This window comes from Rattus norvegicus, chromosome 4, assembly GCF_021556685.1.
Source record: "Rattus norvegicus strain SHRSP/BbbUtx chromosome 4, alternate assembly SHRSP_T2T, whole genome shotgun sequence".
NCBI lineage: Eukaryota > Metazoa > Chordata > Mammalia > Rodentia > Muridae > Rattus > Rattus norvegicus.
The window spans coordinates 35,469,742-35,495,641 of record NC_141537.1 but is presented as its reverse complement, the minus strand read 5'-3'; the positions used below and the strand labels follow the sequence as shown (position 1 = coordinate 35,495,641).

The 25,900-nt window shown below is 37.9% G+C and overlaps 1 protein-coding gene and 1 pseudogene across 1 annotated transcript; both read left to right on the top strand.

Annotated features, from left to right (window-relative positions):
* The first annotated feature begins 4,320 nt into the window (after positions 1-4,320).
* On the top strand, positions 4,321-4,402 carry LOC120102776 (U4 spliceosomal RNA; annotated as a pseudogene).
* A 798-nt stretch (positions 4,403-5,200) lies between these two features.
* Positions 5,201-25,357, top strand: Sem1 (SEM1 26S proteasome subunit). The gene is made up of 3 exons (NM_001126090.1): positions 5,201-5,403; positions 22,877-22,970; positions 24,902-25,357. The coding sequence occupies exons 1-3, from the start codon at positions 5,328-5,330 to the stop codon at positions 24,942-24,944; spliced, it is 213 nt and encodes a 70-aa protein (NP_001119562.1). The 5' UTR covers positions 5,201-5,327; the 3' UTR covers positions 24,945-25,357.
* The last annotated feature ends 543 nt before the right edge of the window (positions 25,358-25,900 follow it).

The window sequence follows — 25,900 nt, the reverse complement described above, 5'->3', positions numbered from 1 at the left end:
CAAGTCTTGGGCATGCAAATATCTATTTCTGAACATGTATTTTGGTGCAAGATGGGTCTTTAGGGCTGCGTTTTCACTTCATGGTAGATTAAGTACTTCTCATTATTAACTTTTGGGTTTATATAGTATTTTCTTTATTCATTGCTAATTACAATAAGACCAGAAATTAGAATTTTTCTATCTTATGTATCCAGACATTTCATTTTGTTGTGACAAAAGACATCCCCCTACCACCAAAAAAAATCTTTTTACATTGGTTTTGAAATTCTTTTCAAGTCCCAGAATTAACAATTTGGATATCAAATAGTCATAATATTAACTCAGTTGAATTGCACACACACACACGCACACGCACACTCACACACACACACACACACACACACACGCACGCACGCACATGCACACGCAAACATGCACGCACGCACGCATCACATGAAGACCTGTCACATGAACCGTCTAGAAAGAAATACAGAAGAGCTGCCTGCCGTTGGTCTTCTCAGCGGCTTCTGGATTATGATTCTAAACTGTAAACAACAAAAGCAACAATAGACAAGCGGGTCATAAAACTCAAAAGTTCCTAAACTTGGGCAAAGTAATGGGACTCATCAACACAATAAAAAGACGGCACAGCAAACTGGAGACAATATTTTCTTGCCAAGCGTCTGATAAGAGTCGGTATCTTTTTACAGAAATGAAAGCTCCTAACATTAAGTGGTAGGACCCAGAACAGCCCAATTAAAATGTAGACAAATGACTTCTCCAAAGAAGACATAAAAACAAGCGACATGGAAAGTGTCTCCCCATTACTGATCATCAAGAAAACGAAACACTGACTGGGAAATGGTACGTCACGTCTTTTAGAATGGCTATTAGCAGAAAGCACAGCCAGCAAATGCTGATGACGATGCGAAGAGACTGGAGATCTTGGTATGCTATGGCGTGAATGAGAAAGGAAATAGTACACATGATGGTGGCTGCTTCTCAGAAAAATTAAAGACAGACCTACATGTGACACTACTATCTTACTCCTGACTACATATGCAAAGGAATCAAGAGGAGGCGGGTGAGAGAGCTGGACTCCCCGTTGTCACTGCAGCATAATTCATAAGCCACGATATAGAAATATACTCAATAGTCATCAATGGTCGAATTTTAGAGTATGCCAGACGACAGAATTCGATTTTAAGAAAAAGGAAATGTTACTGTGTGTAATGCATGCTTCTTAAAAGGTTTAGGCGGGGGGGGGGGGGGGACGTTATTCTGAGTGACAGAGCCTCCAACCGATGTAAAAATACTGTCTGATTCAACCTAGAGGAAGTGTATTCTTCAGACCTTTGTATAATTGAGAAATTCAATTAAAAGGAGAAAATTAACTTAAAATTGGGAGAAATTTTCATTGGGGCTCATGGTTCTAAAGATTTTAGTCTATGGTTGCTTGGCTTCGGCATAGGTTGGAGGCAGAACAGCATGGTAGGGAGCATGCGTAGTAAAGCTGCTTACATACGTTCTCTTCAAGGATGCATCCTAACTCCTGCACTAGATCCTAAGTTTTCCTCACGTCACCACAGTGCTTTAGGTTGTTGAGAGCAAACCTTTAGTGTATAGGTCCCTAGAGACCTTGAAGATCTGAAACATGAAATGGTGTGTCCTTAAAAGGTGATTGTAGAAACAGGAAATGCACTCTGGGTGCCAGAGTCAGGGGTATTAGGGTGTTGATCACGGAAGCTGACTCTAAACCCTCCTTGGGAATTTATTTTATTTTATTATTATTTACTGTAAGAAGTCAGCATAAGGTCTAACCTTTTCAATTCTTTGCATTTAGCCAGAGGGTGGGTGGCACACACCTTTAATCTCAGTACTTGGGTAGCAGAGGCCGGCAGATCTAAGAATGCAAGGCCAGTTTGATCTATAGTATGAGTTCTAGGGCAACCATGGCTATGCAGAGAGACCCTGTCTCGAAAAAAAATCAAAAAGATATTTTAGAGGGGGTTTTGCATCTTAATTTTAAAAACATTAATTCTTTGAGAATTTTATTATGTAATGAGTAATTTCTAGAAATTTGCTGTATAACAGGACATCAAGAGTATTGGACATGATGGCTCATACCTTTAACCCCAGCACTTAGGAGGCAAGGCGGGTGGAGCTCTGTGAATTGCAGTACAGTCTGGTCTACATGATGAGTTATAAGCCAGGTAGGGCTACATAATAAGAACACTCTGAAAACAAACACTTTCCTCTCTTAAGAGAGCTGCCTGTACTTTCAAATGCTATTAGTGGTTCATCGATTTAAAAAAAAAAAGTTCAGCTATAAAACTAAGATGTCCCTGGTCACAAGGTGTGGAGAAATCAGTTCAGTACTGAGAGGAAGCTTCCTCCTTGCTGGCTACTTTCACGGGACTGGAAAGTGCTATCTAAGATATTGGGTGGAGGAAGTCAGTTAGCAGTCTTACCTAGTTGTAAATGCTGTGAACTTCAGTAATAAACGGTGTCATAAGATATGTACCCAGGGTTCAAGAGTGGTGCAAATGTTATGGAGTAACCAACTTATTTCTGATTGGATTGAAGCCTGCTCACAGGGGAAAACACATACTTGACATTGCTGATCTAGCTAAGAATCCTAAACTGGGACAGCAAATCCCTGGCCATAGAAACTGGTTCAAGTGTCAGAGGGGATGCTCATCCACAAATGGGGCATCTATGTCACACCTCCTCCCCACGGTTCAGACACTATTACGGAAAAGATGAGCAAATTGGAAGATCCAGAGGTCACAGAGGACTATAGCCAAACAGCGTCTTCTGAACGTGACGGGATTGCTGTACTTACTGAACTCATTAGAGCGGTGTTTGCCTGCACAAGACCCTCACGAAAACCAGTCCGTCAGCATCAGCTGGAGGTGGAAGCATTTCAGACTGAGAAAGTATGGGCAGCTGATAGCTCCCGGGGCAGGGAAACTCAGTTTTCTTTGAGGGTTTGGCTTCTTCATAATTAACAATGTATGGCTCTACATCCAGAAGAATTCAGACAGTGCAAACTGAAGGCGGTGAGTTGTTAAAATGCAAAAGAGGACACAAAGTTGGGAAGATGAGGTGAAAAAGACTTTTAAAAATGCATTGTATGAAATTCTCAAAGTATTAATATTTTTTTTAAATTTTAATTGTAAACGCCCAAATATAAAACATTTTTATAGGGGGTTGGGGATTTAACTCAGTGGTAGAGCACTTGCCTAGCAAGCGCAAGGCCCTGGGTTCGGTCCCCAGCTCTGAAAAAAAAAAAAAGAAAAGAAAAGAAAAAAAAACATTTTTATAAGGCAGATCTCGCGTCCTGTTGTTGCCCTAATAGGAATAAAATTTCCATACAGTTTAGGGTTGGCTTCAAAGATCCAGAGTCCACTTGAATAGAAGAGTCCATTTTTCTTAAGGCATTCAGGTTCTACTTCAGGGTGAGTTAATCTTTAAAGATCTAGAAAGAATGAACACTTGACCAGGGAACTGTGTCTGTGATGATTAGTTTGAATGGTCAATTGGGTGTGATATAGAATCACCTGGGGAGAATGTCACAATGAGAGGTAATTGCTATTGGGTTATTCTATGATCATATCTATGAGTCTCTGTCTTGATTACATTGAGATGGAAAGACCTGCCCACTGTGGGCTGGCCATTCCCTAGGCAAAGGATCCTGGACAATGCTGAACACAAATAGCAACCACATATTAGTTCTCTGCTCTTGACTGTGGATGTGAAAGTGGCTTCAAGTTTCTTCCTTGATGTTCCTGCAATGATGGGGTGCAATCTAGAATTGCAAGCCAAATGAAGCTTTTCTCTCTGAAGCTGCTTTTTTTTTTGGGGGGGGGGGCGGATATCTTATCATAGCAACGGAAATGAAATAGGAAAGAGTGTTTGTATAAAATAAAATATTTTCTACAAAAGATGTTTCACTTTCTACTTTATGATGTATCTTTTTATAAAACACACCTTATTCATATTTATATCTATAAATCACATATGACTGGTGCAAACATTTTTCCCATTTCTTTTTTAATTCTCTGTCACCGGGTAGTGAGCCACTGGGGATATATTTCTAGCCCTCTGTTTACTTTTAGTTTGGGGACACAGTTTCACTAAGTTGTCCAGGCTGATTTTAAACTCATATTGTACCCAAGGATTCCTTCTGCTCCAGTCTCCTGAGTAGTAGGGATTACGGACTTGCTTCAGTTTTCATATTATCTAATAACGTTATATTTGCATCTATAACTATGCATGTTATATGTATAATCTTGATTGTGGTGCTGCAAATAAACAAATTATACTAAAGAGAAATTAAGCTTTGCGCAGTGGCAGTATCGTAGCCTATGAGGTTTATCCGAGGCGCGATTATTGCTAATTGAAAACTTTTCCCTAAAGAGAAATTAAGTACCTCATCTAAGACTCCTTTAGATGCAATAGAGCATAGTTTGTAAGCTCCACAAATACATGTTACTATGTGGTTAATTTAGGAACTAGTGGGGTTGGGGATTTAGCTCAGTGGTAGAGCGCTTGCCTAGCAAGTACAGGCCCTGGGTTCAGTCCTCAGTTCTGGAAAAGAAAAAAGAAAAAGAAAAAGACAAAAAAAATTAGGCACTAGCTTTTCTTATATCTGTCATTGTCTTGTTTTTTCCATGTGCCACAATTAAAACAAAGAAAAAGAAACCAAAATTATATCTTTTGAACAACAATACAACGTTACATTATTTCTTTTTCATTTAATTTTTACATCAACCTGTCAACTAGTTAGAACACAGAGACCCTACCACACACAATTCTAAGGCCAAGGGGCACAGCACAATGGAAACGTTGGAACACAGTCAGGATTGTCTAGTATTGAGTGACTTCGCCTGCCTTTGGTCCTGAGTTTCCTGTGATGTGGAAATATTTAACTGTGTGCTCAAGGAATAGGTTTGAGTAGTGAAATAATGTATGTTGTGGGGCCTGGCTCTTAGCTGATGTTACTTTATCTTTTTAGATTTCCGTTCATGATTGTAAGCTAAGTATTGTTCTTTACTAATTTTACACATTGTAAATCTTTCACACGTAGACAAGTACATGAATAATAAAACGAACGAACACTATAAAACAAAACAGTTCGCTGGTTCAAGACAGGAGGACCGGCTACACCCGCAGGAAGCTCTGGGAGGACCTTCGGTGTCCCAGCATTCCTCGCGCTGCCCTGTAGCTCTTCCCCTCTAGTCTCTATGGTTGCGCCGGCGTTGGTAGTATCGGCGCCTCACTAGTACTGAGGCTTCCAACTTTGTGGTCGATCTCTGAGCGTTGTTGGGGCTTGGCGCTGCGCTATGTCCGAGAAGAAGCAGCCTGTCGACTTGGGTCTCCTGGAAGAGGACGACGAGTTCGAGGAGTTTCCCGCGGAAGGTAACCGCCAGGCCGCGCGCTGGGACCGGGGCCTACGGTGGGGCGGCGTCGGGCCTGCTCTCTGAGTCTGCGGGGATGAGCTGTGCCCAGCCGCGCGGATCCCGGCACGGCCTCCGGGTGTCCAGGCTTCGGGTTCGGAGTCCCGGTAGCCGTCGCTTCAAGGCGCGGCCCAGTGTTTTGTTCCTTGTCGCTGGGAGGAACCAGGTGAAGCTGGGCCCTCGTTGCCGCGAGGTTGGGCCTTTAAACTCCAGCCCTAGACTCTAAGCATCTACACAATCTCTTGCTTTCCTTGGGTTTCACAGCCTCCCCTTGGTATTAAACTTCAGAATCCCACTGTTGCCCCAGACAGACAGTGCTGTCTACTCTTAGGACAGCGCGAATGAGCCCTCTGAAGTATGATGGTAGAGTCCTGTGTGGTATACTTATTACAAATTTTGCCTCAATTTCTCTTCCTCTCCATTTACGGTCACTTGAATTAACCCAAGCTTTATAAAACTCTTAAACATCTGCATTCTAAACTAACTTCAATACTAGGGATGCTTTAATTGTCTCATTGTAGATAATATATATAGCTAATGTTGAAGAGTTTGCTCTATGATCTTGGGAATGTAAGTGCTTCACTTGTATCGCCACAATCCATTTCCACAAATATAAGAAGTAGATACTAATGTGTTTACCATTATTCACATAAGGAAACGGAAGTTTGGAACAGTTGAAAAACAGGCCCAGTGTCAACTGGAATTGATAAAACTGAGATGACTTAGTTTACACCAAAGTCCTTAAGTTTAACAGTTACCTTCTGTTTGCTAGCTGGGCCCCTTTGGCCATGTTTTAAATTGATTACTTTATTGACTAATTGTTTTCAGTAGAATTCCCAAATATTTACCCCCTTTTTAAAAAGCGAGTTATACTGTTGCCTTTCTGAAGGTGGTAGGAAGAGAATTGTGGGTAGTCGTGGGCACATATGGCATCAAGCAATTATCACTTGGCAAAAATTGTACTTAGTTACCCCACCTTGGTCTCAGGGTGCATAGAATCACATCCCAGGAACATTTAGTCTGTTGCGGATAATGCAATGTTTTAATATTAGTGAAAGAGAACATTAGTATATATATATATTATGCAACCTCAAAAACCAATTTAGAAGATATATTTCCTCCCAGTTAGGAGTCTATAATATATTATGGGATAGTTTACCTTTTGTTTAGGTAATGAATTTATCTGTCCAGTCTGATGTTTTCAGGCCCATTAATAATCTAAATAGAGCTTTGTGGTAAAATTGGCTAAGTGAGGGAAGGTTAGATTCTTAGTCTAACTACTTATTTCAGATGCTCTTTATTATTATATACAAGTTACACAGTTAAGACACTTGCTTTGCATTGAATAGAGTTCAACATCCAATCTTGAAGCAGTAGAGTTCACATAAATAAAACAAACCATGACTCTTGCCGTTAAGTGGCCAACTCAGAATCTAAGAGGCCTTCCTGACCAATGCACCCACCCAGATTCTAACCCTTACCTTTAGTGCAAGTATTTATTTAAAATAACTAGATGGCAAAAGAATTTAGAAGTAACTGTCAGCTTGACAGTGTACTAGATTTTTTTCAGCACTTTTTGTCAACTTTAGTGTAGTGTCTGTCCTTCAAAGCCTGTATTTTGAGTAGTAGTCTCTTTAGTGTTGACAGTTGTATTGTGTTTAAACATTCTATTGAAGTTAAGGAAAAATATTCTAAAGACAAAAGAATGCACAGGAGACAGTGTAAATGCAGTGTCATTTATTGATCTTCCAAATTTGTTGTCTCTGTGAGAATGTAGAGTCTAGTTTGTTGAGGAATCTTTACATTTAAATGAGAAGTAACATTTGAAATAATTTGTTATGCACATGTATGTTTCTTCTGGTTAACAGTTACATAGCCTTAATTTAAATTAGGGAGATTTTTGATATATAATTAATTCGGTGAAATTACTAAGTATTTACAAATTAAAAACTGATTACAAACTAAAGGAAAGAAAACCTAAAAAGAAAACAAAAACAAAAAAACTGAGGAACTTTCTTTGTTTGAGACTAACCATGTTCTTTCAAATTTTTGGTTTTGTCATGCTATAGATCTACTGTTGCTGATGAAATACGGTTTCATGGACCAGCAGTCTTGGCATTTGCATTGTTTGAGGGGATGTTAGAAACACTTCTTAAAATTTGCATCTTTCAGTATTTGAGTTTTCTATTAAGTTTTTTGTACCCTTATTTTACTTTCAAGTGCTTTTCCTTTGGAAAACCCATTCCTTTTTGGTTTGTTTGTTTTGTTTTGTTTTGTTTTTTTTGTTTTTTCTTGTGATGGCCCTTTATGAAAAATATACCACTGATAAACGCATTTATAGAATAAATGAAACATTTTCTTGTTAAGCCAATCTGGAGCTGTCTCTGCCATTATAGGATGTCTTACTCCAGGGGTTTTGTTACTTGAGAGCGCTCCATAGTGAGCAGACTACTCTCTGGGTTGTGTGCAAACTGTACACTGTAGAGCTTGTCACAGGCAAGTCATTGAATTGTTTTCACAGTGTCGATTGGGAGTGTTGTTGCTCCAACTCCTCCCACATAAGAACCTGCTAGATGGGCTCTCAATTTGGTGATCTTAAAGAAAGATAAATTTTATTTTAAAAAGAGACCTTTAGTTAATGTTTGTGTGGAGACTTCATTGCTTCATTGAATGGCTCTTCTTCAGTGTGAAGCGTAACATCTGGAATGAGTCTCTGAAGGTACAAAGGAACAAATGTTCCATTTATCCCCCTAGTTCCCTTGTTTAGTCTGAATCTGTTACATTGGCAATTCCTTAAAATTATTCTAATTGGTGGGTATGTACTATAATGGTCATTCAGACGGAACTGTTACAAAATCATGTTAAGAATCTTTGTGTAATGTATATGTATTCTGCACAATTTCTAGTTGTTTATGCTGAGTGAGAATAGGCTTTCTAAAGAAGCCATTCAAATCCACAGTTCTGGTATGGCTGGTTTTAATATATTTCTGGAGGCCTTCAGAAAGAGTGTTAGACCCAGGTAACAACGTTGTGAGAACATTTCAAATGTTATCCATGCAGTTAGGTTAGTGGTTACAGAGTGGGTTATAAAATTGAAGTTGTTGTATAATTGAAACTTGAAACTACTTTCTTCTTGTCAGATAGATATTGAAAGGATTTTAAAGTATCGCTGATTTCTTTTCACTGACATGTAGAAGTGGATGATAAAAGCAGGAAGACACAGTGGTTGTCTAGTGTTTTATTTATTTGCTTTCTCATTTTCCAGAGCTAAGATGTTTGGTTTATATTGTCTTGCTTTTTTAGAATATTTTGAGTGAAATTGGGATCAGGATTTGCAAGAGTTCTGCTATGTTAACTATTGTATAATTTTTCTGTAACCAATAAAACTCATATATATGAGTTCACCCTGTCCCATTAAATTCCCTGATACATTTGAGAATGTTGAGAATCTGTTGAGTCAGACAGCGGGTTGATCATTTCCTGAAGCTTCTCCTGGGTAACTAAGGCCTTCTCATTGGAATCTGACAAAGTAGGCCATCTTGTAGAGGTCTAAACATCTGGTGAGTGCTTTAGTTTATCACAGTCACATGACTCATAGAGGTAATAATGGCCATTTTGTGAGTGGTAGCCAAGGAATTTAAATGTGTAGTTAGGGTTTTATTACTTCGAAGAGACATTATGACAGTGGCAACTCTTTTAAGGAGTTAATTGGGGCTAGCTTACAGTTCAGACTTTAGTCCATTATTGTCATGAGGGGAAGCATGGATGGTATACAGGCAGACATGGTACAAGAGAGGTAGCTGAGAGTTCTACATCTGGATCCATAGCAGGCAGAAGGAGGAGACTGAGTAGTCACTAGGCCTGACTTGAGCTTCTGAAGCCTTAAAGTCTACTTCCAGTGACAAATGTCCTCCAACAAAGACACACCTCCTAATGATGCCCCTTCCTGTGAGCTATGGAGGCCATTTTCATTCAAACCACTACCCATGTCCTATACACAGATGTTGTAAGGAAGATTTGTTATGAGAATACCATTAAAATATGTTTAATTCCAGCACTTGGGAGGCAGAGGCAGGGTGATGTCAATGAGTTCAAGGCCAGCCTGGTCTACAGAGTTCCGGGATAACTAAGACTACAGAGAGAAACGCTAGGGTGAAAAACAAACAAAATTAACTTGAACATTGGTACTAATTATTAGAAGAATTTCTTTATAGATTAAATATAGAAGACAGACAGGACCATTGTTGACTGTTTTCCATACTATCTTGGTTATTTTACCTAGTACCAACAGGGGCTTTGATGTTAACAATTATTAAATGTATTGTGGTAGTCATATAAACAAGACCATCCAACATTTAAGTTAGTTGCATGGTGCTGATATGAAATAGAAAATTTGTGTTCCTCAAACTTTGAAAGAAGATCCCTAGTCTACATGATAGGTGGGTATAAGAAGGTACTTAAAATGTCCATTTTTAGAAGTTGTATTCCGAGACGGAGAGATGGCTTATTGGTTAAAAGTCTTAGCTGCTCTTCTAGAGGATTGGGGTTCCATCTCCAAGACCCACTCATAAGGCAGCTCACAACAGTCTGAAACCCCAGTTCAGGAGATCTGGCACCCCTCACATAGACATATATGCAGACACCCACCCACAAGGCAGCTCACAACAGTCTGTAACTCCATTTCCAGGAGATCTGGCACCCTCACATAGACATATATGCAGGCAAAACACCAGTGCCCACAAAATAAAAATAATAAATAAATAATTGTATTCAAAGAAGTAAATTTTTGAATCACAATAGCTGTTTCAGGGGAGGGATGTTGAAACTATGTAAATATTAATTCTAATCCCCAAGACTTTAATGCATTTATTTTCTTATTTCTCATATATTTATCTTACTATGTGCTGAACTTTTATTTATTTATGTATTTATTTTTATTCTTTTCATCTTTATTAACTTGGGTATTTCTTATTTACATTTCGATTGTTATTCCCCTTCCCGGTTTCCGGACCAACATCCCCCTAACCCTCCCCCTCCTCTTCTCTGTGGGTGTTCCCTTCCCCATCCTCCCCTCATTACCACCCTCCCCCCAACAATCACGTTCACTGGGGGTTCAGTCTTGGCAGGACCCAGGGCTTCCTCTTCCACTGGTGCTCTTACTAGGCTATTCATTGCTACCTATGAGGTTGGAGCCCAGGGTCAGTCCATGTATAGTCTTTCGGTGTGCTGAATTCTTAATTCAATGAATTATTATTTTATTTTTATTCTTACTGTCTGATATGAATATGAAAAACTCCATGCTTGTTTTTATGTGTTTTTTTTTTTTTTGCATGTCCTTATTCTTTCTTCATTTACTACCGTTTAACACAGGATGCTTGAAGCACACTGTAGTTTCCCTGCTTGGTTGGAGTGGAGAACAGGATCTTGGTTCTGCTTATGCTCATTGCTTTTAGGGTGTTATTGTTCCCAGTGGAAGGAACAAGAGAGTGTGCAGTTATATGTATGTGTGGATCTGTAAAAGCCACAAGTTTACCTTAGGTCCTCCACTTGGAGTTCAGAACCACAGGGTCCTTGCAGAGTTTTGTCTGTTTGCCTCTTCAACATTTATAACTCCCTGCTCTAGTAACTAGACACCTGTTATCTACTGCATCTTAAGTGTATTGTCTGTTTATCTTAAATGTCTTGTCCATTGTTTATCCTCTCCTCTGCTGGCCTGTAAAGTTCTGCTCATCCTTTTAGGGCTTAGCCTTCTGTCTGGCAGAGCTCTCCCTCTCTCTCCTCACTCTAGCACAAGTGACTTCTTCATTCTCTCCAGGCTGTGACACACTGACCACATATGTTGCCTCTTCATGGAAATGTTCTCTTTCATTACTTTGGGCACCTCGTCTAAAACCAGGTGCATTTTAAATTTAAACATATATTCCCAAATTACTTTTGAGAAGAGTTATGCTGATACATATTTCTGTTTATAATTCATGTTTTCTTTATTAAGCTTTCTTGTACCAGATATTGAACATTTTAGTCATTGCCAATCAGATATATGAAAAATAAGATTCTATCATTTTATTTCAGGTCATTTACATTCTTTTTCTTTTAGTTGTATGTGATGTGTAAATGTGTGCATATGTATATGGAGGCCCAAAGTGGGCACCAGGGGCAATCTTCTCGATCTTACTTTGAAGCTGGGTCTCTCAGTGAACCTGAAACTCCTCCTCAGTTTGGCAAGGCTGGGTGTCCTCAGGATCTTCTCTTCCTCCTCAGTACTACAGGTGCATCCCACCACACTCAGCTTTGCTGAGGAGCCAAATTCATTCAGGGTTTTGTGATTGCACTGCAGGCATTTACCCAGTGAGCTATCTCCTAGCCCCTTCTTCTGTTGTTGTTGTTGTTGTTGTTGTTTTTGTTGTCGGAGGTTAACTATTATACTTTTCCTTGAACCCTACTCTTTACTTTCTTTGTCTGTGATTCATGCATAATGTTTTTGAGCTGTGAGAGGTTTTTCTAATTGTACTAGCCTGCTTGGGCTGCCAGAAGAAAAGACTATAGACTGAATGGGCTAAACAACTGAGTTTTATTTCTCTCTCAGTCTGGTGAGACAGGTGTTGACAGTCATTCCTAGTGAGAGGAAAGCTGCCTTCTCTCTCTTGTTCTCCAATCATGTCCTGAGGTCCCCTCTTTCATGACCGTATTCAGTCTGAATTATCCCCCACCCTCTTTGTAGAGTGCTATACATATAAAATTTAAAGACACTGGAGATGTATAGCTATATATAAGCAGCATACTTTGTATATACATAGTATACATTGTTTAAGAATACATGAAAATCAGAATGAATAATCCCTACAGAGGTAGGAGATAAGAGTTATAAACCAGAATGTTAACAGTACAAACAAATTCTTTGGAAATTATCTGATTAACTATTTTCATGCTTATGTAGCCTGAGCAAACAAAAAGCAATTGTGACTTGTAGTATTTAAGATCACTACCTGGTTGTTAAGTTTTGCTCATTGAAAACTGAATTATGAAAACATTAAAACAGAAGTAAAAATGGCAAAAAATTGTATGATCTTTTGAAGTGTTTAAAGTCCACCAAATATCTTTGTCCAATCTGGTAGCTGTCTTTATTTTGAAAGTTTCTCTGCTTGAGTTTCTTACCCTACAAGTCTTTTCTAATTAACATGAAACAAGTGACTTTCATTTGATATAAATTGCTTCTTATAAATCTGTAACTGAGGAATGCAGAGAGAAAATAAATGACTTTAGATGCCATTGTCAGTCCTAAATGCTTTACACAACCTCTTACTGTTCATAACAGCTCTGTGGGGTATAGACTTTTTACCCAGGGCTTTAGCAAAATAAAAAATAAAGTAACTAGTCACCAGGTAGACACTGTACTAAAGCCGATTTTAACTCTACGGGATCTGTGTGTGAATGTAGTAAAGAATATAAATGCTGAGGAATAAGGACCAGTGGCTCTGTCACCAAGCAGAGTGCTTTAGTTTTGGGAAATGCCTATCTCAGGAAGAATCTCTAAGGTTTCATTCCTACCCTCAGCCCCATTCATACCCATATCCCTGGCTAAATGTCAACAATTGTGGCTTCTGAGTGAGATTTCAATTTCTTTCTCTGGGAGGGAGGGAGGGAGAGAGAGAGACAGAGAGAGACAGAGAGAGAGAATATTAAAACACGCTAAATGTAAAGTTCAACAACAGTTCAAAAAAAAAGATTACTTTCATGGATTTAAAACATGAGTTAGGACTGTTGGAACAGATAATTTAAGGAATGGAATTGGGTGAACAGTTGGCTCTGTGGTTAAGAGAACCTCTTCCTGAGGTCCTGGGTTCAATTCCCAGCACCCACATGGCACTTAGAACTACCTGCAACTCTAGTTCCAGGGGATCTGACTCCTCTTATGACTTCCATGGGTATCAGTCATGCATATTGTGTACATACATTCAGGAAGAACATTCATACAAATAATTAATCTTTAAGAAAGAGAGATTAAAATTTAAAAGAGGAGCTTCCAAAGGAAGGATAAGTAAATGCTTGGAGGTGAAAATACATGTGTATTTATTGTTTGTAGATGATCTAGTGCTCGTGGTATAAGTGAAGGTTTTCTCTGCACCTTCAGTTGGAGGCCACATGAGGGTGGAATGAGAGAATTGACTCCACCAAGTTGTCCCAAGTTGTCTTCTGGCCCTAAATAACATGGCATGTGCCCCTCTCTCAAAAAATTTTTAAAGCTATTCATTTATTTATTGAGAAAAGGAACTAAGAAATAGTATTTGTAAACACAGGTAGCTAGAGATCTGATCTTGGCAGTCTTTTAAGTCACAATTATTGTGGACTTCATTGTTAAATAGATTTGAAGTGCATGTGAGGGTTTTTTTGTTTTTATTTACTTATTTGCTTTTGACAATGAGGCATGTGAGTTTTGTATAGACACTAAACTGTTTGGGAGATCTTAAGCCAGCAGAATTAATTTGCAGTGGTAGAGACAAGACTCGAGTAGATGAAATAGTAAATTGTTGAAATAACTGAGATACGAAGGTTCTCCAGTTAGGTCATTAGTGAAGTGAGGAGGATAAAGCATGGATAACAGGAAGCCAACTGATTCACATGGGTCTGCTAGTTATATGTGGGGCGTCAGGAATAGTAAGAGATCAAGGAGTCTGATTTTGCACTTTTGTGCCCAAGAAATAGATGATGGAGTTCAGTTTGAATAGCACTGAATAGTAAGAGGCAGGGTAAAAATTTAAGGTAAGAGTTTAAGTTATAAGGGCAATTTGAGAATGATTTCTGGCCACTCTATTAAGTGAAATTGAAGGTACTGAGTTTTAAAATGAACAAAGTGGAAACATTCTGTCAAATACATGTTATTGATGAAAAGAACTTGATTTGAAATTTTTAGACATTTCGTTTTAGACTCTGCCACTGTGGCAAGGAGTTGCCCACCGGTGGCTTGGGGGCACCACCATGTATGGATCACTTTTGCTTATTTATTCTAAAGCCCTCCTTTGACATGTGGTGCTGTGAGTGCTAGGTACCTTGTCTACTAAGTAGACATTGGAGAGTAGAATATAGTAGAGATGTGTTTGCATTGGGGTTATATTGAAACCAAGTTCTGAAAAGAATCCACTCTGGTTTTGTAACCTAAAGAAGGAGAGCATTGGTGCACTCCATTCTCACATTTACCAAGAACCCATGTTACACTTTCAGAAATGACATGAACTATAACTAGATATATATAACTTTTGTATTTGGTATAGAGGAGATATATATATATATATATGAAATAATATTTGGAGTTATTAAGCTCTGCTAAGCTTTTCACAGAACAAGGTCGGTACATAAGCTTATTTACTAAGCAAAATTGTTAGCTCCTTTGTAGAATACATGTTATATTCTGATTTGCCAATATGACTAATTTTCCTAATGCTTTTATCAAATAATTTAAAATGCTTACTTAATAGCTGTAATTCAAAAGAAAGGTATTTCTTCGGTTGACAAGGTGGCACAGCAGGTTAGAGATACGTGTTGCCAAGCCTGACAGTGACCTGAGTTTGATCTCTAGAATCCACATGGTGGGAGGAAGACCTGACCCCCAAGTTGTCTTCAGACTTCCACATGCTCACTGTGGGAGGTGCTTTCATGCACACACAATAAATAAATGTGGATAAGAAGAAATTTATCAGATTCTTCATTTATAGTAATTGGAAGGTATCTGAGTCAACTTTAGTACATCTTACTCCCAGGATAAGGTATTAAAATTTAAAAGTATATTTACATTTATTGAGCTAGTGAAGAATTAGATACCAGTGAATGATTAAGTTATAAAACCTATAAAAGAGTAGCATGAGCACGCAAGGTAGTGAAGGCACTTGCTACCCAGCCTGGTGCTGTGCCTTTGATTTTCAGGATCCGTGTGGTAGAGGGGGAGAGCCAGCAGGAGCTCTCAGAGTAGTCTTCTCAACTCCACATATGCACATGGCTTGTACACCCACATATCTAGACATACTTGCATACAATGTAATTTTTAAAATTACCAAGGAAATAGAGCAATTTTTGTGAATCCTCAAGCATTGCCAGTGGTATTTATTGCCTCCCTTGCTTTGTGAGACATTTCATTTTCAAAGAACTTTATTTCTGCCCTTTGCTGTCTCCCCTATTAAAGCATGAGAAGGCTGTTTAAAGTGCTCGTCTGCTCAGTATGATCAATACATTAGAAATCACACCGTTTTAAAGAAACAAAAGACTTAGGTTAAGAATTTTGACTTTTTCAGATTAAGAATTGGCACTTCATAAAACAAATTACCAACTCAGTTACATTTCTTGTTGGTGATTTTCTGAAGCATTTGGTTACAAATTAACAAGTTTTTTTGTTCCTGTCTCACAAAGTTAAAAGAAGTAAAGCCATCAGGGAGACATTTGAATGACACCAAGTAATAACAATATTAAAATCAACATTTTGAATCAAATAATAATTTGGATTAATAGTTTCTGGAACCCTATAATTTTAGTGTTTCTAAAAAGGCAATTGCTTTAGAAGACAATTAAAGTTCTGCAGTGCTTTTGAAAGACTTCATAAGCTGTATCAAAAAGTACTGTATTTTTCTTTTTTTATATTTTTAACTTACATCTTTCCACACATGATCATTTCCTTCTTAGGGGCCAGTACAAATGGAAACTGCTTACTTAACGGGAAATTATTTAGTTGGAAGTGTTTCAGGCTGACTGTTGCCTTGATGTTTAAGTAGCTTCACATATTCTTCTATTGTAGGTTTACTGACATCACACACACACACACACACACACACACACACACACACACACACACACACACACACCCTCTTTCTCAAAACTTAGTATGAAGTCTTTGTTCAGATTATTGTTTGGCTAATCTTGTTTTTAAACTTTAAACTCCCTCAGGTATGATTATAAAAATTTCTAAAAGTATCTCAACAGGTATTTGACATTTCCTGTGTCTATGCTCTAGCCAAACAGCATATTTACAGCCAGGGTTTAAGACTGGAGGGGTGGAGGATTGATATTAAAAAGTTAGTATCTTTTGTGAAGCAGCCTTTTCTTCATCTGGTTTTGATTGTGGTAATGGTGATTATTCTCAAACCAAAAAGGGTAATACAGAGTGATTTTTAAGACCCATTCTAGTTCCAAACATCAGTAATTTTTAAATAGTCATGTCATTTTTAATAGCCATTTTATAAAAACTTCAAGTACAAAGCCTAAATTTGTTGTAAGGCAATTTAATGAAGTAGTTTCCTTTGAATTTTAATAAGTAAGGGTTTAATAATAACATTTCTTTAGGGGGAAAACCTAGTTAGATTACTAAATGGCCATAGTACTATAGTCAGTATAGTAAGACTGGAGGGAATATGGAGGAGCAAAAGGACTATTATCAGCCAATCATTAGTAAATTCAGTTGTTCTATTACAACTTTGACATTCAAGAAACTATATGTTTCTAAACAAATCTGGGATTATTTGAAGGTTTTGTTCAATTTTAATTATGTGTATGCACCTATGTGTGCGTGCTACATGCATGCAGGTGCCCTCAGAGACCAAGAGAGGCAGTCAGCATCCCCAGAGCTAGAATTAAGCATGGTTATGAGTGTGGGTGGTGGGCAGTGTGGGTCTTCTAAAAGAACTATAAGCACTTTGAAGCTCCTGTTGTATTTAAAATTTGATCCCAGCATCCATTGCCTCTTCTATGTAACACGATTTCACATAATGGTTTCTTGGCGTTGTTAACGGTATAAAGTACAGTGACAGTCCATAAAGGAAATAATCTCACCCACATTGACATAGCTGCATTAAATGTAGGGAAGAGGTGAACAACTTAAAATATTTAGGAATTAAATGGGACAAGATGTAACTATGGTAGTTGAAGGAGGAAGAGAGTAGCTATGATGTCTTCCAAATTTCTGTTCTTTTCTGGTTTGTGGAAAGAGGTAAATGGAAGTACTTTTCTTCTTTCTGTTCTTAAATCAGAAAAATTTAAGTATGTAACTGGAATAAATGTTGTTGTGAGCCACTGTTGAATAGTTTTTAATCTAGTACCTATATACAGAACAAAACCAAATCATGCATGAATGCCTGCCTGTGTGCCTTCGTTCTTTATCTTCTGAGATTCATGCTATTTTCTCCACATTGACAGAATGAATACCTGACAGAACAATTTATGGGAGGAAAATTTTATTTCTGCTCACAGATTCAGGGAAATGTCAGCCCATCATAGCAGGGAAAGCATGGCCCCTGGTGTGTGAGGTAGGGACTTGTCCACATGATTGTCCTTAAGAAAGGTAGAAAGCTCAATTGGACTACCTTCTAAAGTCCACCCCTGGTCATGTACTTCAACCAGCCAGGTCTACTTAATAGAAGCTCTGTAGCCTTCAGAGAAGTGCCACAGGGTCCAGACTAATATTTAAACATGGAATATTTTCAGATTCAAACCATAAGACTGAAATCTTGGTAGCTGTTTTTTCTTTTTTCTTCTCCTTTTATTATATATATGTGTACATATACATAATATATCTTGATTATAATTTCCCCTCCCAGTTCCTCCCTTCCTCCCTTCTCATCTGGAGCCATTCTTTCTGTTTTTCTGTTTGTTTCTTGAAAATAAACAGGCCTCTAAGGGATAAAAATAAAATAAAATAAAAAACAAACCTCTTCTATGTAAGAACTGGACAAAAGAAACAGGAAAAGAGCCCAAGAGAAGGCACAAGAAACAGAAACCCACTCATTTACACACTGGGTAATCCCACCAAAAAATACTAAACTGAAGCCATAATCTACTCAAAGGACCTGGACAGATCTGTGTAGGTTCTGTGCTTGCTGTATTTTTAATAGGCCACTAAAAAGATGAAAGTCATGATTAGGACAGACTCATAGAAACTACCCAAGAATTACTGGGTTTGAGATGAATGCAGAGAAATCAAACAAAAATATATAGGATCAGATTTTATTCTTGTGATTAAGGATTCTGTACATGTTCCATAACCTTGTTCATGTGCTAAGTGCTAGCTGTTATTTAGAATTACAGAGGCAGATAGATTAGATGTTATTCCTAAGAAACTGAGACATCTCACCTAATTATTAATTGCCCAGGGTATTAATGCCATGATACTCAAATTCTAGAGGTGATATTTACCATGGGTGGAATTTTGTACTGATGAATTTATTTTCTTTGTTTTGGGTTTTTTTGTTTGTTTGTTTGTTTTTTTGTCATCTTGACAGAAACTAAGACCATCTTGGAAGAGGAAACTTCAACTGAGAAAATGTCCCTAGCATTTTATCCTGTATGCAAGCCTTGATTAATGATTGACTGATGTGGGAGGGCCTAGTCTACTGTGGGTGGTGCCTCTCCTAGGCCCTTGCTGATTACCCCATTGAAGAGGCCAGTTATCGAAGTCTCACCTTCTCGTTTGTCTTATAGATTCAGAATTAAATTTATCCAGAGGTCCATAGAGGTAATGAGCATCTATTACTGCTTACATTGAGAAGCACATGCTGCATTGTTCTAACTCAGTGGTGATACTGTTGTGTACTTGGCTAAGATGACAATGGCTATGCCTCACCAATGTCTCAATGAGTAAGCAGTCTGTCCTGTTTGGTGTCTACCCATTTCTCATTCCATAATTTTAATAGTGGTTAGTGATCTTTTACTAAGTTGCAATGAAGTTTTGCAAAATGATCATTTCTAATTCTGTCAGTCTTTGTACTTATACAAATGCAACTGTAAAGAATATTCTCTATTTTTCTGTCCAGGGTTTGCTGTAAACGGACATGTTGTTTTTCTTAACAGTGTTACTCGTTTCAGGAAGATTCTATGAGCTTTGACATGCTTTCTGGCATTAAAAATAAATCTAACTTGCCTGGTGGTTTGTATGTCACAGATTTGAAATCAGCCATTTCTTCATGAAGCTGTGACAGCTTTTATAATGGTGAATAAATGACTAGTGTTTGAATTAATTAGAAGTCAAGTAGTGAGTGAGTTCAAAAGCTGGTACAACGATAACATCAAATGCTTGATCATTTACAAAATTCTAAGCAGACTTGAGAAGATTGTTCGGTGGATTAAGGATTATGAATGTTTGCTGTGCAAGCATAAGGACCTGAGTTTGAATCCTCAGTGTCCGTAGCAAAAGTTGTTTTATGGCTGCCCATACCTGTAATCTGGTGCGACAGAGACAGGAACTGTCCCCGGGGCTTGCTGGCTCCCATTCTAGCTCCAGGCTCATTGTGAGAAATCCTGTCTTAATAACATGGGAAGTAAGAGAGGAGAACACCTAATGACCTGTGCTTCCACACATGTGCATGTGCACCCCCACACTCACATGTACCCCACATATACCAGTGGAAGTTCAAAATATCAAGTGTGAACTTAGGAGCTAATTAAAAATTAAGATCTTATGGGTCATTCTTCATTATACAGTTTCTCCATTAGAGGGATGTGCATAAATAAGACACATGACAAACATGGAGAAACTGTGAGTAGATTTGAATGTTCAAATTTGTTTGTCATCCCCCCTCCACCTTACTTTGATATTTCTCATGCAGGACTTTGCTGTGTAGCTGAGGCAGAATTCATGAACCTCTGCTTCTGCTTTAGTGCTGGGATGTGTACAGATGTGTACTACCACACCTGGAACAGTAGTTTTATTTTAAAGGAAATATGTAAAGTTGTCAGTCAGGATTATAGCAGTTGTGTAAACTTAAGCAGGACTTGAGGGGCATATACTTTTGGGGTGTCATTGAAATGAAAGGAAAAGGGCAGGTGATTAAAGTGACATTCCCTTGGAGGCCAAATTTTCATCAGGATCTAAAGTAGAAGGAACAGATGGATGTTTTGGGTTTTTAATTTTTAGGGTTTTTTTTGTTTGTTTTTTGTTTTTTTGAGATATATATCATCTTCCCCTTCTCTTTCCCCCGTCTAATCCTCCCCTCCCCAGTGCTCTTCCAATTTCATGTTCTCATTATTTTCTTTGGTGGTGGTGGTGTGTGTTCCTAAATACATAAATACAACCTACAGTCCGTCTAATGTCATTTGTACATGCATGTTTTCAGGGCTGCTTGGCACTGCCCAGTGTTTCCCTGTTCTCCAGCTCTCAGCACTCCTTAGTTGTCTGTAGCTTTTTATTTAGTGCTGAGGCCTCCTGAGCTTTCCCCTTCGTGTTACCATGTCTATTGGTGTTCTTGTTCAGGCTTTTCTTACTTAGCCATGTTGGTGAGACTTCACGGGTGTGATTTCTGACATTGTGAAGAGTCACAGTCTCACAGCAGACCTCCTGTTCTGCTTTACAATCTTTGTGCCCTCATTTCTGGAATGATCCCTGAACCTTAGGAATTGTGTTACAGATGTATCACTAGGGCTGGCCACAGTCACTTGCCCGCTGTATATGATCAGTTGGGATTTTCTGTAACAGTCTCCATTTGTTGAAAAGCAGTTTCTGTGATAAGGAGAACTTATCTGTGGGTACAGGTATTTAGAATGTAGTTAGGGGTTGAGTGTGCTAGTTTAGTAAAGTGTGTGGCTATTGGTTCTCCTCCAAGATCTATGACTTCACTAGCCCTGGATAGTTGGTTAATTGGCTAATTTTCCAGTACTCTGCATGATTTCACTCCTGTTCAGCAGGCCTTATGTCCAATTCTAGAGCATTTGGCTTCTCATTAAGCTGTGCGTGCTTAGGGTTATTGTGTCAGGCTGCTCATCATCTGTGTTCATAGGCACCACAGCTGGGTAGGACTGTTGGTTGCTTCCTTCCTTTGGAAGCTTGCATGGCACCTTCTGGCATCGTGAAATATATTCCTCAGGCAGAAGGTGAATGTTTTCAGATCACAACCAGTTCAAGTCCTCGGGTCCTTGTGCCCTAAGTGCTTACTGTCTTCAGCAATAGGGACTTAAGTTTCCTCTGCTTTTCCGTCTTTAGGCCAGTTAGATTTTAGGTTTGTGCCCAGAGTCAGTTACATGTAGAATTAGAAAGTGTAAAGGATAGTTTTAACAGTGGGGATATATTTGGAAATCACCAGTATATTGCTGAACTGTTGTTACTGAAGGATACACTACAAGCAGAGGATGAATCAGGGATGCAGTTTCTAATTCAGGCATTCCATGAGTTTGTATTTCAAAAGCACAAAAAAAAAAAAAAATTTGAGGGTAACTACTTAGAAGTACTAACTAAACATTTGGTTGTATAAAGGTAACTAATTGATTAGTCCATTGCTTGAATAATTGCTTTAGAGCTTCTGTACTGTTAGAATTATTTTAGCAATAGATATTTATTTTGTAAGTGTATGTAGACACATATGCAGAGGAGTGCAGAGCCCAGAGTTGAATGTCAGCAGTCTTTCTCTGTTGGTAACTCTACTGCTCTCACTGAGCCCAGGAACTCACTACTACAGGCGCCTGCCACAGCAGGTACTGAGAGTCCCAACTCTCACCTTACTGAGCAATCTCTCCAGCCCTCAATAGACAATTACCCTAGAAGAACGCCTAAGAATATTTACACGGGTGTTTTTCTGGTAAAGCCGAAATATATCTAAGCCTGTCCTTTACAGCCAAAAGGAAAGAGGAAAAGGAACAACAATTAAAGTAAAAGCAACAATACTCTCTTCCTCCCCTGGTGTGTTTAAGTTTTTCCTTCTGTCAAAGTCCAGTGGGGCTCCCTGGTGTGCATCTGTTATTTCAGCACCCAGGATATGGAGGCAGGGAGATCAAGCAGGCGAGGCCACACTCCCCAACATGATGACTTTAACACCACTCTTGATGTTTATGAGATCCTCTCTCAAAAAACTTCTAAGTTTTATGTTGCTTTCTGCTTGCTAAATATAGGCGGTAGCTTATAATTTGAATATGTTTCTTTCTAGTTCTTTGAAGATTTCATACAATGGATTTTGATCATAGTCCTCCTTTCCCCCACATTCTTCCCAGATCTACCTCCTTCCCTGTCCTTCCCAACTTTGTGCCTTTTTTCCCTACCCATCATGTTCAATATGTGCTCCCTATATATTCTAAATGTTTGGCTTTCCCCTGGAGCATGGTCAGCTTACTATAGGCTCTTAAAAACAAAACAAAAACCTGACTCTTAGTCTCACAGCCGCTATCAGTTGCCCATAGGTCCTCAGCTAGGCCTGGGAACCCATGTCCACATCTCGTCTTGATGTTGGATTTGATCTGGCTGAGGCTGGTGTGTGCTGACAAAATCCATTGAGTTCACTGTGGGCATCTGCCCTGTTGTGTATGGAAGAGGTGAAAACAAGAGAGCAAACGTCGAAGATTTGTAGGGAAAGATTATAATTTTTCTTAGGTAAATTGTTAGTTGTTTTCTTTTTGAGTTATGTGGATACTTAATGGCAAATTTTATGTTTGTGGAAATCACCTATAAGAAATACTTAGATATCTCTTTCCATTTTTAGACTGGGCCGGCTTAGATGAAGATGAAGATGCACATGTCTGGGAGGATAATTGGGATGATGACAATGTAGAAGACGACTTCTCCAATCAGTTACGGTGGGTTTTCAGCCAGATTTTTATTGTAGTTCAGTATTGATTTTAAACATGGAATATTCAGGTTCCATAGATGGATGATTCTTTCATTATGTAAAATCAGACACACTACCTTTGGATTTCTAAACAGGAATATTTGAGGAAATTGCATACAACTTCTGTTCCCTTTAGAAAGGTAGTTAAATGAAAGCATATTTACTATTTTTCATGAACTGATCCTGTGAACATGTATTTTCAACCAGTGTTGCATAACTGAGCAGAAATTAGCATCATAGAACTAATTTGGAATTCAACAAGTGATTCTCATTTTTGCAGATTGGAATTATAGTAGTCTACTTTATTGTATTTGATACAAGTTCACCTGATTTGCCTATTCTAGAATTTCATATAAATGCTATTATAAAAGATACGTCCTTGTGTCCTAGCTTCTTCCACTTAGCATAATCTTTCCTAAGTTAAGAAATATTGTAGTATATACAGTACTTTATTCTTTTTTATAACTCAATAATTTTCTAATGTAGGATATATCATATTTTATGTGCTTGTCAGTTTGGGGACATTTTTACTTTTTATATGCTGTGTATAATGTGCTGCTATGAACATACATGCACACCTATTTTCAGGTTTTAGGGAATTTGAAGTGACATTTCTAGGTTGTATGGTAATTCTGTTTTAACTTTTTGAAGAACTGTCAGACTTGTCTATAATCGCTAAAAAATTTTTCCAATGGCAATAATAGAACATGTTGTTATTCATTTATTTTTCTTTAAATCTTGTAAGTAAAGGCCATGAAGAAGTATCTCCTTGTAATTTCTACTTTAATTTCCCTAGTGACTAAGGTTTTTGTGTGCTTCTTGGCCACGTGTAACATTTGGGGAGAGGAAAAGTCTGTTTATTCTTGGTATTAAAGCCTTATCAGACAGTCTGCTAGGTTGTTTCTTTTACCTTCTTAGGGCATTTTCAAAATTTAAAATTTTAGTAGTCAAGTTTACTTTTTCTTTTGCTACTTATACTTTTGGTATTGAAACTCATAACTAAATTGATAGTGAAGATTTATCCCTGTGTCTTTCTGTAAGAATTATATAGCTGAGCTCTTACTGTTAGACCTTTTAAATGAATTTTGACATGTATTGTGTGTGCAACTCACTTTTACATGTGAGCATCCAGGTTTCCGAACACCATTTATTGACAGGAGCTACTTCCCTTCCTTATATGATTATACTTGGGATGATTATACAATTGATAAAAATTTGGTATTTATGTCACCTTTGCAAGTCTCAAAATTTTGTTGAGGTGTCTAAAAATACAGCTGAATAGTAGTGTGTCCATTTTGCACGCATGATTTTAGTCCTTATTTCCACCCAAACAGCCAGACCAACAAAACCTTACTTTAGGGATTAGGAGAAGCTTCAGTGATTTATATACTTGTTACTCTTGAAGACCCAGACTCAGTTTCTGATACCTGAATGGTGGCTCCTAACCATCTGTAATTTCATTTCTGGGTATTCAGTACCTTCTTTTGACTTCTGTGGGCAGTAGATATTCAAGCAGTATACACATGTGCACGTAGGCAAAACTTTATACATATAAAATAAATCTGAAAGAATATTGTAAATTCTATTTAAATATACATTAGAAATAGGACTTTAGTATTTGCAAAGTTCTTAGAGGATAGTAAATAGTCTTTCATTTATTTTGTTAAGTAGGCTTATATATAAGACAATTATTGAAAATAAAATATAATTAGAGGATAAACACATTTTAAAATTATTATATTAACTGATACCAAATTTCCTTCTTATGGTTTCATTTTAGGAGCTAGAGTCAAGCTATTTTATAATGTTTTAAGCGAATGACCCACGCTTAATTTAGTTACTCTGTCTTAGAAGCATCTTAGAAAAAGTGCTAATACAGTTCGTCTTTTCTTCTTTCAGCGCTGAGCTGGAGAAGCATGGTTACAAGATGGAGACTTCATAGCATCCAGGAATGTTCCAGGAACTTAAACATGGACTCTACCACATTCTCGGACAGAGAAACCAGCATGGGATACTTTAGAGAATATGTTTATTTCATTATCTCTGGGATTTATTTTTGTTTGTATAAGAAAAACATAAGTAAATAAATGTTTTGATCTAATCTTTTTGGTTCAGATGTCTTGATCTTTTGCCTCTATCCCTAAATTTTATACTCATGAGTTTTAAGAAACTTATTAATATTATCCCAGTAAAGTTCACATTATAAAATTTTTTAATACTAATCAAACAGTCAGATGTTGGGCTTTATCAGATTATCCAATTTTACAAGATGTTTCTATTGTATGACATTAAATTTTAATACCTTCTGTCTTTTACTATAAGCAACATTTTCTGAAGTTTGAAGGAGACCCTTTAAGATCTGTGTTTTTAAAGTATTAGTCATTTTAAGTATCTGTAATTCACTTAGTTTCTGAGCCATTAATAATATTCTTAAGTGGTTGATTGAGTCTATTGGCTTGTTGGTCACACTTCTAAGAATCGTTATGTCTATTAAAATCGGGGAAGTGGGCAGTTAGCAATGTGTGAATTCTTAGCTACCGCATACTTTCATCTCACACAACAAAGTTTATAGAAGTTGTTACTGTTGCCATTCCTACTGTTTGAGTGGGAGATTTAGTTTAGTACATAAAGGACTCTTTGAAGTTAATATATAAAGTGTTTTAGAAATATGTATGAACCTAAATGCATTATTTGTCAATAAATAGAATATCAGTATCCCTATTAACCAAGTTGAAAGGGAAAAAAACGTCTTGCACTTTGGACAGAGTTGACAATTTGAACCACTTTGAACCCACCTACCATGGCATTGGGGAATGGTCTTGGATTGTTTAGCTACTTAGTGTCACCTTATTGTCTACCACTCAACCATAGCTTTCATCTGTATTCTATCCCTGAATA

What these genes read in the sequence shown, in the direction of transcription:
- Sem1 (NM_001126090.1), top strand. Translation starts at nt 5,328, where the DNA reads ATGTCCGAGAAGAAGCAGCCTGTCGACTTGGGTCTCCTGGAAGAGGAC. An exon ending in CGAGGAGTTTCCCGCGGAAG is followed by an intron (nt 5,404 to 22,876) that starts GTAACCGCCAGG and finishes TTCCATTTTTAG; the next exon opens with ACTGGGCCGGCTTAGATGAA. An exon ending in GACTTCTCCAATCAGTTACG is followed by an intron (nt 22,971 to 24,901) that starts GTGGGTTTTCAG and finishes TTCTTCTTTCAG; the next exon opens with CGCTGAGCTGGAGAAGCATG.